Source organism: Rhizophagus irregularis, chromosome 29 (assembly GCF_026210795.1).
Source record: "Rhizophagus irregularis chromosome 29, complete sequence".
Classification (NCBI taxonomy): Eukaryota; Fungi; Glomeromycota; class Glomeromycetes; order Glomerales; family Glomeraceae; genus Rhizophagus; species Rhizophagus irregularis.
The window spans coordinates 2,291,241-2,303,302 of record NC_089457.1 but is presented as its reverse complement, the minus strand read 5'-3'; the positions used below and the strand labels follow the sequence as shown (position 1 = coordinate 2,303,302).

Here is a 12,062-nt window from a genome sequence, read left to right as displayed (position 1 = left end):
AGCTAATCACTCGCAATTTTTAAAAAATAAAAATTAGTATGAAGATGATCATGAGTGACACTTAGTGCGACAGGGGATTTACTCAATTACAATAATATTTAATATTTATTAATTATAAGAGAAAAAATTGTTCGTTTAAATAATCTCGTAAAAAGATGAATTATCGTAATAAATAACTAATAGTTACGCATCACTGCATATAAAATCGTTATAATTTGAATAATGGAGTAGTGGAGCGATCTGTGAATGTTAATTATCCGGATCAAATTTATGTAAATATTCGTGAATAATTATTAATTTAACGGATATCCATGGATGCTTTACGGATTAATGAATAATCCCTCATGGATAATTGAGCAGACGTTTATTGTACTATATTTTAATATTTTAGAACATATGATCAAAAATGATCACGCGTATCATATCCTGCTCTGTATTATATTTAAAGGTTTAATAAAGTATCATTAATATAAACTTTGATACATATTAATTAGTACTGGTTAAAGGTTTTCGTATATTAGTAGAAAGTTTTTTAGTTTTGTATCTTTTTGACGGTTGGTTAAACAGAAGTTTACAATTTCTACATAAAGGCATTATTAAAAAAAATTGGCGTAAGGACAATAAATAAAACCATTTTGATATTTGAATAATTATATTATGCATAATCTAACCAATAATCCGGAGAAACTTGGAGGAGTTGCTGTATGAGTTTCACCACAACATTTAATGAAAATTTTCATTATTATTATTATTATTTATTAAACATTCCAAATCTAGAATTATGTACACTAAAAAGGTTAGGAAGGTCACACTTTACGTTTCTAATTATTTTAATTGAATTTTTAGAATTTTTTTTTCTAATTATTTATTCATTCAAGAAGCGTGAACTTAATAAAATTTTTTAATTATTTATTTACGCAAATATATTCATTTACATAATTTCTCCTAAAATTTAGAATTTTCCTTACACGTGATCTCAACGTATGCTTCTGGACAATATAGATTATAGACCCAAAATGTTCTGCCTAATTCACAATCTTCTGTACGTGTAATTTGTCTTGTAACTGCAGCATAATTTTCTTCTGATAGAGAAGAATCTAATCGTAGTCATGAGGCTCATGGCGGCCGCATTGTAAATGCAGACTTTGCTAAAATTTTTTTTATTAAGCACGTTGTAATAACCGATCTACAAATCCAAATTCAATTTCATTGGTGGTAAAAATTGTCTAAGAAAAATTTCTGCTCCTGTTGCTCCGCTAGAGGTTAATTTTTTTTAAAAAAAGTGCTTGTAATTCTTAAATTTAAGTACTTGTATTGAAAGATATCCAATAATCTTTAGGTAAACCGTATGAAATTTTCGTTCAATTTGAGAACTTTGCATCATAAATCGCATGATTTCTGATTCAATTTTTCGACTACTATTAGGTAAACTTCCTATAAATAATTTCAAAATTATAAGTAACAATTTTGGAATAATTTAATATTAAAAATAAATTACCAATAATTCCGTTCATTCTCTCAAAGGAAAAAACACCAAAGGGAAGGCCCATAATCCCTACAACATTCATTCAGATGTAATAAAAGATGTAATTTGGTTATATCAAATTTTTCTACAATTCGTCTTGAGAGTTCAAATAAATGGTTATGCACAATATTCAAACTATCTAACGTTTACTATTCTCCAGACTACCCTATAAAAAAGAATGTCCGGAAAATTACAATATTCCGGACACTTTCTGGGCACCAGGCTTGAACCCTCCTGTACATTTTCTGGACATTTTCCGAAATTCACAATATCTCGGCGTCCGGAATATTGCAATTTTCCAGATATTTTCCGGACATTCTTTTTTTATGGGACTAAATACGTTAATATTTTGATTCTCTTGATCTAGAAAATCCCTTAGCATAAATTATTCGCACATCAATTTTGTGTGTGAAATTCGCTCAAATTCTTATAGCGGGTAAATCTGGTGAGCTTGCCATGGTCCAACCAAAGTCGTCTACTACCCAAGATGCTATTCTAATAAAAAAAATGTGCACCGGATAAAAAATTGGTTAGTGTGTTGACTGCAATATCTGCCAATCGAAACCTGGTTTGAAATCTTAGAGTATCAATTTTTTATCTATATATATTATGTTGACAATTTTCATTAAAAGTATCATCCGAAATTTATCACAGTGGAGAATAATTTTCGAATTTGTTAGATCTTCATCATCATCAGGATTATTATCGACAGATCATTAAATCTTCATCCAAGTAATTATGATCTCGATCGAACACTTCATCTACTAAATTATTTTTTGTCGATTTGCATTTGATCATCACATTCCTGGAGAGTATTATTATTCGCTTTCTAAATTTTCCAAAGATGACGTGCATTTTTAGGAAAATTCTTCGTTATTAAATTATTGTGATGATTCTATCATTGAAGCTTAATCTTCGAACAAAACAGATGTATTTGCACGATTTCCAACTTTACAGAAACTTCAAGATCGTAGCGATGGCTTAATGCGCAGTAACTGCATATACAGTATATAATTTCTTTACGATTACATAATGTGGTCACTGTATTTATAACGCAGTTACTGCGCATTAAGCCATCGCTACGATCTTGAAGTTTCTGTAAAGAAGTTCTCGGTTTCCGGTGCAATTAGAGTAATTATATTACCAGACGTCTTGTTCTGGAGCGTTTCTTAATATTCAAAACCTTATATAAGTTTTAAATTGATAAATAATTTAATAAATAAATATTAATTTAATGTTTAATTTACATAATACCGAAAATATACAATGTATTGTATTTACTATATTACATATGTCAAACTTTTAAATAGTTATAGAACAATTTGATATAAAATACACTTTTATAACAATAGTATAATCTTATATATCATCAATAATTGTATGATTTCAAAAAAATCACAATTGTTTCGATTTTGAAATCTCTAAACTTCACCTCTCTCTCTCTCTCTTTTCAAAAAAAAAAATCCACTTAATTCAATTTTATTTTTTTTAAAAAAAAGAAATCCACATAATTATTTCAATTTCTACAGAATCTATGCAGTTGTTATAATTATTTCGAAAAAAAAAAATCCACAAATTCCAGTCATTACAATTTAGGCTTCAAAAATGCGAATTAACAGAGTATTCTGGGGGTAATATATACTGTATATGGAGGAAATATCTTCTCACTTGTATGATCAACTTATTTTTTGAATCATTTTCTCATTTTTTTTGTAGCATCTTATTTATATTCTTCAAACACTCGTGCACACGTCATTCCTTTATCTTTCAAAGTTTACGTACAAATGTACATGGCAGGCTGACTACCCGATTTTAACATCCCATTCACGTAACTAAAGCGTAGATTACTCGTATTAAGGTATTTATCTGAATGTTAATATCGTTAGTGTAAATTTATCATTGATTAATTTTATTTTTATCATTAAGAATGTATTTCAAAGGCTATGATATGCAAGAACAAATTGCAAGAAGGTTTTGCTCATATCTCAAGACAAATTCTTTCCTTGAATGAACCTAAATTGTTCAACCAAGAATAAGACAAATCGAGAAATAATTAACAAATTTTGCAGTGATCGATGTAAAGATAACGAGTTTGATGGCGAAGCTACTGATCAAGATTTTTAAAGAGACAATCCTGGAATATCAGATGAAACACAATAATATTACGATGATGAAGCTTTAGAAGAATAAGAATGAAAAGTAGCACAAAATCAATTTGTAAAAGATCATTAAAAAAAATTAGAGTGCGATTTTGTCTTAATTATTATTTAATTTATTTGTTTTACTTTTAATTTTATGCAATCTTTGTTATAGAATGAAATAAAAATTCTATTGAGGAGTGTAAAGATTGAAAATTTTCAACTGATTATTCCAAAAATTTAGCGTTATTGCATCACAACTGCTGAGACGAAATTTAATTTCTCAACTTCCAAGACACGGATTTAAAGTTACGCTGAAATTGGTCCATCCGATTATAATGTCAGGGAATTTGATTGCTCTCAATCTTCTTAATAGATTGATTGATTTCGGTAGTCTATGATCGATCATTCTTTGGTGTTTTGGAACAAAATTTACTACAATTCAAACCAAAACAAAATGGAAAAACCTCGTAAAGAACATACCATAAATATATAAAATATATAAATTTTTTATATTTAATATTAGTATCATACATATGTTCAACATTTTTAATATTTTTTTTAGGATCAAGTAGCGTATAGAAATCAGATAAGAAAGGACGTGATACACAAAACGGACCATTCATACAGAAGATTCTCAATCTTTAAAATATTTAATGACCTATCAGCTTCAACTAATTTCTGGAGCTACGTATTGTTTTTTTTGAAGTGGTATCTGCTATATCTGAATCCCTTTAATAATGCTACTGAGGATGAAGATGCTGATATATTATTGAAGAACTCGCAAAATGTAATTTTATCAAAAAGATCTTTGGAAAATCTTGTTTTTTAATTTCATTCAATATGTTAAGTCTTAAAAATATTAAGTGTGCTTTATCCTTATGTTTATGTTTATTACAGCATATGGAATGGATCATTTAAAGATATTTATAAGTATTGATATTGATATAGAAATTTTGTGGAACATGAATATTTTCACATATGATAAAATTCTTTTATTACATTAAAATTCTTTTGTTACATTATATTTCAAGAAATAGAAAAAATATATATATACAAACTATAATTATATTAAAAATAATAAGATTAAAATTATAATATTAAAATTATAAAAGTGATTGCCTAATTATTCTATATATTGCTTTTAAGTCATGCTAATTTGATATAATAAATTAAAAAGTTGTTTTATACAAAAAAAATATTTAACGATCGAAACTGTAATATTGAAAAATCTTGCTCATTCCTTCTGGCCCATATTCAGCCATATCCAATTTTCTTGAATGTACTCTATCTGGTCTATATGTTTGCTTAGAAAAATACCACCTTCTACTATAGTTCTTATTTGTTTTCCATTTATCAATAGAACCAAGTTTATTAACTAAAGATTCACTCATTTCAATAATATGAAGCGAATGATCCTTTTGTAAATTATTTATTAAGCTAGCGACGTTTAATGGTGTCATGCATTGCACACCAGTAAGATCAATATATTCAAGATTTGGAATTGCTTTTAAGAAATTAACGAGATAAGTAATTGATTGAATGCGAGCTTTTGAAATTCCAAGATGCCGTAAAGCTGAACAATTTTCTTGTATGGTATGTAAAACATTTGGTGTTATATGAGATGAACCAATATCTAAATTTTTAAATTTTTTGGCAGATGGAGAAGTTAAAATTGTAATAAGATCATATTCATTAATAGCTGTGGCATAATCTCTGTCACCGTAAAGATTAAGAACTTCTAATCGTTTACATTCAGCTACTAAAGCGGCAATGTTTTCAGAAGAAATATTTTTACATTTAGCGAGTAATAAATGTGTTAATGTTTGTGGAATATTAGTTTCATTTGCAAGAAAATTAAGTGTTAAATCACTAATAGAACAACCACCCAAATCAAGGTGAGTAAGATTTGGTGAGTGTGCGAGTAGGGTAATTATGGAAGTTTCGGAAATAATTGGACATTCATGAAGTGAAAGACGTTTAAGATGTGGCAATGCTTCATAATTTACTTTTTGAAATGAGTATGTCGGTATTCCATTTTCATAATACCAAAATATTTTGACATATCCCATAACTTCCGTTAAAGAGGTAAGTGCAGAATTAAATTGTTTACTTGCCAATCCACAAAAATCTAAAGTTTTGATATTTTTACATTCGAATGCAAGAACTTGTAAAACTTCAAAAGTTATCGCTGATTCCAAAGATTCCGAAACGGAGAAAGATTCTAACATTGTACAATATCTTAAAATCTGTATAATAAGATTTGGAGTAGCAATATTTTCAATTGTAGCCATGCTCTTTTTACTCTTTTGTAAGCCTATGATAGAAAAGCTTGATAGATCCAAATGACGGATCAATTGAGAACGTTGAGATTCATCAATAATAGTATTGGCGAATGAAATAAAAGTGAAAGGGTATGAAAAAGAAAAGGAAACAGAGTGATACAAAATTGGAGTAACATGAAGGTTAAAAGTATGGTTGACTAAAGCACAAGCAGCAAGAGTTTTCTTGTCATCTTTTAATAAATTAAGAATTATACGAATGATTTCAGGAGGAATGTAAGGAATATTTTCATTGGAATTTTTATTTTGATTTTTGGAGACAAGTTGTTGTTTAATAAGAGGTAGATGATATTGATGAGCAGGTAAGACTACACCAGGCATTCCTTTATAAAATAAAGTGAATATTTGTAAAAGAGAATATTTTTTTAAAAAAAAATTTTAATTTAATAAGTTTGATTCTGAGAAATGGGGAAAGAGTCTTTATATATTATTTTTAAAATAAAGAAAAGAAGTGAAAAAAAGTTTTTTGCTAAAAAGTGAGGGAGGGAGGAAAAGGGCCTTTATATATATAACCGAGAAAATCAGAAATTTCTTTGTATTATTGTATTATTGTACAAAAAAAAATCGTATTGTTGTTATTAATTATTAAAAAAATTATCAGATTATTTTGTGCGACTATTTATATTTTCGGTTGGATCAACAAATAAGCGTACTGTGGGGTAAAAGTACTCCATTAAGAAAAATTCTATTGTACTTTCTATGCTAAAATTGTCAATAATATGATTTGACAATTTTCACGCCAAAAGAATTTACAAATTTAAATTATAAAGATATTTAATATGTATTAATAATCGCTAATTCCTTATTAAGAATAAATTGTTTTTTTAATATGAATAAGATTTCATTATTACGATAATATCGAGTAGTTGCTCATAATTACTCGACAATTTCATTAACTTTTTAACTTATTATATCGCTAACTAAAAGATCAAAACATCCATTACTGTACGTAATAATGAACAAAAAGAAAAAAAGATTTTTTTTATTAACTTGTGTGACAGACTATTTTACAAATTCTTTTGACATCAATAAACTATGTTGGACATTTTTTAACTTGCTACTTTTTTTAGTCTTTACATCCCGAAAAAGAAATAGTGACCAAATGTTCGGTTGACTATTCGACGTTTATATTACAAGTCGGCAATTCGCACGCATCATTATTTATACGAAACCGAGATAAATATTATTATATCTTGCATATAAACAACGTTAAATGACTTTATTAAAGTTATCTATTTACTAATTACTATCTTGATCATCATACATGGCTTTAATTTATAACAATATAACTACAATGCAATCACTCAAGTGGGCGGGGCGAAATGAATATTCATGAATTTTCATGAATTATGTCATTAGCAAATAAGGCTGTGAGAAAGGCCGAATTACAATAATGTGATCAGTCGCACAATTAACTTTATGTTTCAATTTACTAAATTCGGGTAAACCCGAAATTTTTAATTGACTTATGAATGTTTTTAAGTGGCGTCGCCATCCACTTAAATTTTATTACTTATTTTAATTATCTTATTATTTAGATCCATAGCCTGCTGTATATAGAATTTAATAATGAAAATTTTATTTTGTATCTTTTAAAACAATTCCTCTTGTGACTCACAATTACAGTAAATTCAATTAATTGTTCTAATAATAGTAATAAATTAAAATCTGAATCTCGTATTTGTAAATTAAATTATTATTCTAAGTTGTAGATTTTCTATCACCTTCCTTTTTCTGATAATATTATTGGACAATTATAATTACATTTAGATCTCGTAATATATTATATAGATTTTAATCATTTGTCTCTTCAATTGCTTTCCAGAACCATTCACTTTTCACCCATTCTTTAACTTCTTCAAGAGTTCCTATTGATTCGGGAAATTCATCAAATTCGTATTCTTCTTGTCGTAATATATCATAAAATGCTTGATATGTATCTATGATTTGATGCTATGAAGAAATTTTTTATAACAAATTTAAGCAAATAATTGTCATAAATAAATTAAAAGGTTAAAATATTAATATCTAAATCGTACCTGTATTGGTTTTAGTAAAATATTTACGGTTTTACGATCTTCAAGATATTCCAACATCTTTTTAATTATAAATTGAAGTCGTACTTTAACAGAATTCTGAAATGTTTCATAAATTTCGACAATCTTTGCTAAAGGATTATTTATTATTAAATAATTATGAATCAGAAAAAAAAAATTTTTTTTACGTAAAAAAAATGATTTAAATTTAATTAATTTAATTAAAAAATACCTGGTTGTGCAAAATTTTGATTCTTTAATAAAGTTTGTTGATGTATTGGTTTAAGGTTACTTCTGATTTTAAATGCAGATACCTACAAATATAACATTTGGCAATTAAATTAATATTTAATTTTACCAATTAAAATTTATATTAAATTTACCTTCAATATAAAAGAAGATAATGGTTCAATAGCATCTTGAACACTTTCTGTAATAAATTCTTCACAAATCCTTTTTAACTCTTTATCAACTTCCTGTTTTGAATCAACTCTACTTTCAACTATTTTTGGAATACCCTTTTGCGCCAAACCTAATAAAGTATTTGGACTCAATATTGAATATTTATTCTGCAATATTTCGCTTAATGCGACTATCATATATTTATATAAAAAAATGAATTAATATAATTTTTATTTGACAAATAAGACAAATAAGAAATAAATAAATATTAATTACTTGTTATTTCTGAAAAATCCAAATCTTTTTCTTCGTGAATAAATTGTGTATCAAAAGATGCAATTTGGTCTTTAAGAATCAATAAATGCTTAATCAAAAATAACTGCCCGTCAAGTTTGCGCTATAATAATATATTTGTTAAATAAAAAAAATTTTTTTTTAAAAAAAAAAATATGTAAAATTATTGTTACCTCTTTAAATATAAGCTCACTCGCAGTTAATAAAGATTGCAAGCACAGATCTACGACATCTTGTGCTATATCATCAAAAATAGTGGTCTATAAAAAAATACAACCATGTAAAGTGTATGATTATTAAAATAACTTTTGAATAAAAAAAAAACATACATTAACACATTGGTAAAGCTTTGAAAGAACCCATAATGTTCTTTGTAACGTAGGAAACCACCCTTTATACATCTTTCCTGTGTCAATAACATTAGTTTGTGGTGATACTGTAGATTCATCGTCCTCTTCATCTCCATTGTCTTGTTGAACTTCTAAAATAGCTGGCGAAGATGATCCCGTAGGGTAATTATCCGAGGATGTTTGATTATTTTCCCCAGATTCAGCTTGTTCATTTGAATCTATATTTTTAAATCAAAAACTAAGTATTAAATAATATATTGCAAAATATAATTTCTTTTATCTTTACCTTCTAACTCTTTTAACTTATTTGGATAATCCAAGTCAGATGGTTGTGGAACAAAATTTTGTATTTCATTACGAATAAAAGTTTGTACCCGAAATACAAGACGCTGTTGTGTATCCTGAAGAACATTACGAATTAAATAACTAAACTGCAATCCTTGCCCCTCCTTTTCTACAAGACAATAATCCAATTAATTACATTAATTATATTCTTTTTTTTTAAAAAAAAACCCCAGATCATATTAATACCTCCATTTTTTTCGGAATCCTGATTCAAGTGCACTTGAAGTATAGCGCATAATTCAGATAATGTTTCGATATTAGTCTCATGTATAATCCAGGGCCTTAAATAATCGTACATATAACTACATAATAAATCTAAATTCCCGCTATGTACAATAAAAAAAATATATATATATTTTATCAATATTTGATGTTTTAAAAAACAAATTAAGATAAATAAAATTCCAACATCATAACATACTATAAATCATCTTCACCCGTTGAAAAAAAATTGTAAAATAACGAATATTCATCTGAGCAAAGATTTAACATATATGCATAACCATTTCGAGCCTATAATAAAAGGACAAGTTAAAATACAAAAAAATAATTGTAAAAAAAAAAATTTTTTTCTTTTACTTTTTTTTTTGACTTACAAATGATAATATATCTTGCCCAGTAGGTTCTAATTCTTGGATTTTCGTGTAAATTACAGGAATAAGTAATTGCTGTCGTACAGAAAAGTACGCATTATAACAATCATTTAATAAAGAATAATATCTATAGTTATGTTAAAACAGGTAAAATAATTATGACCATAATAAATTTACAAATTATTATTTTAACATACTCTCTATGTGCTGGACATCTTTTCTCAATTTCATTAACCAACTCTTTTAATTTTGGCGCTATGGCTTTAAATTTTACATAAAATAAAGCTGTCTGTACTGTTGAATTCACGACCTATATAATAGTAAAGTTAACATTACATTGATAATTTAATTCATAAATAATAATATCAACATGTTTACCTGATTGTTCTTTTTTGCTATTTCCAATCCAAGACCTTTAATTGTACTAATGGAATACATTTTAATTATGGCCATTCCCCTTGTCATACATTGCCTGAACCTCATAAGATAAAGCTCAGAATCCCTATATCTAAGCTATTAATAAATTAAAATTTTAAGTAATAAAATTCTCGTAAAATACATGTATATAAAACAATACATCTTACATTGGTTTGCATATATTCTAAACATTCATCTAACTTTGCCAGTACGGATACAAATTCCTCCTGCTCACAAATATTCTCTCCAGGGGAATTAAATAATTTTGTAATAGACTCCAGTTCATTATAATAAGAAAGTTTTGCAGTGATCGCATCTGCTAATGATGTAAGATTATTCTTTATCATTGTTGAATAGTAAATAGTAAATAAATGAAATAAAACATTTATATACTTTTTTAGTTAATGGTTAAGTAATAATTGAAATCAAACCTGTTCTTCCAATAATTTTTCACAAGCAGTTTGCAAAGCCTTCGTTCTTTCCTCAACAAACTTAAAATTACTATCTAAATCATTAAACAATTTTACTGTAGTATCAATCTGTTCCAAAAATTTAGAACAAGCTTCTCTATACATTGTAACTACAGTTAAAAAATTTCTAATTGATAAAAAAAAAACTAAGTTATAAAATTTTTTTAAACATACAAAAATTAATTTAATTAAATAGTAATTTACCTATAAACATCCTCTTGATCTTTTTCCATATCAGCTTCCATTCTGGCAAACCAATCAAAAAATTGTTGTGTAGTTTCAATTGGTTGAGGTATCCCAAGTGATGCATCAGGTGTTGATGTTGCAGCTGCTTCATCTGCTTGAAATTCGGCTGCTAGAAGATTTGTGGTGGATCGTGATTTGGGTAAAGGTGAAGTACTTAAGCGAGAATAAGGTGATTGTTTGAGATTATCTTTGACGGAAGACGGTGTAGGTGATGCTGTACGTTGCGGAGAACCTGGTCCAAGATCGCTTAAAACCTATTTAAAAAATTGATATTTAAATTGATCATTATTTTGTTAATTAAAAAATTAATATAATATTCTTACTCCTTCGGGAAGAGGTAACTCTGCACAAGCATCTTGTAATTCTAATACGCTCTGCCTTTGTAATTCTGTAAGTTTAGTTTTCGCTTCCCATTCTTCTAGAGTTATTCCCTTATATTGTGATATAGTTGTTGCCATTATTTATCTATTCATCGGTAAACAAAATTAACAAAAAATCAATAGTAGAAAATTTTTGTGTTGAATAACTTTCGGCGTTACCAAACTTGTATTGTTGTTCAACAACAGTCAAATCACGTTATTTCATGACAGATACGTCGCACAGCCCCTATTCCGATATCGTGCATCGATTTCACATGACTGACTATGTTGCAATAAATTTATTACTTGAATTGTTACAATATTCCGTTCCATTTTCTATAACATTTGCCATGTAATCTATAATACCCATGTTTTCCACCGCAAATAAGGCATGGCGAGTCCCACGGCTTAGCAAATGCAAAATTATTTTGGAATTTCAATTATGTGAAATGAACACGGATTTGATGATTAATTCTGGATCAGGTTGTTTCGTTAAGTGATTAAGTTGAAATCAGAGGATTCAGTAGGCATGGTCGAAATGTTTA

General features: G+C 27.4%; 2 protein-coding genes across 2 annotated transcripts; both read right to left on the bottom strand.

Moving 5' to 3' along the window:
- Positions 1-4,619: 4,619 nt before the first annotated feature.
- OCT59_019844 (uncharacterized protein) lies at positions 4,620-6,476 on the bottom strand. Its single transcript, XM_025317275.2, has one exon. It carries the CDS (start codon positions 6,324-6,326, stop codon positions 4,866-4,868), a length of 1,461 nt encoding a protein of 486 aa, XP_025178513.1. The 5' UTR covers positions 6,327-6,476; the 3' UTR covers positions 4,620-4,865.
- A 1,087-nt stretch (positions 6,477-7,563) lies between these two features.
- On the bottom strand, positions 7,564-11,616 carry OCT59_019843 (uncharacterized protein; the record flags this gene model as incomplete). The annotated part of the gene is made up of 17 exons (XM_025325979.2): positions 7,564-7,958; positions 8,045-8,172; positions 8,274-8,355; positions 8,425-8,633; positions 8,720-8,840; positions 8,911-8,997; positions 9,067-9,305; positions 9,374-9,541; positions 9,619-9,758; positions 9,854-9,945; positions 10,029-10,152; positions 10,223-10,335; positions 10,404-10,538; positions 10,610-10,780; positions 10,874-11,039; positions 11,117-11,412; positions 11,482-11,616. The coding sequence occupies 17 exons, from the start codon at positions 11,614-11,616 to the stop codon at positions 7,800-7,802; spliced, it is 2,565 nt and encodes an 854-aa protein (XP_025178514.1). The 3' UTR covers positions 7,564-7,799.
- Positions 11,617-12,062: the final 446 nt, after the last annotated feature.

What these genes read in the sequence shown, in the direction of transcription:
- OCT59_019844 (XM_025317275.2), bottom strand. Translation starts at nt 6,326, where the DNA reads ATGCCTGGTGTAGTCTTACCTGCTCATCAATATCATCTACCTCTTATT.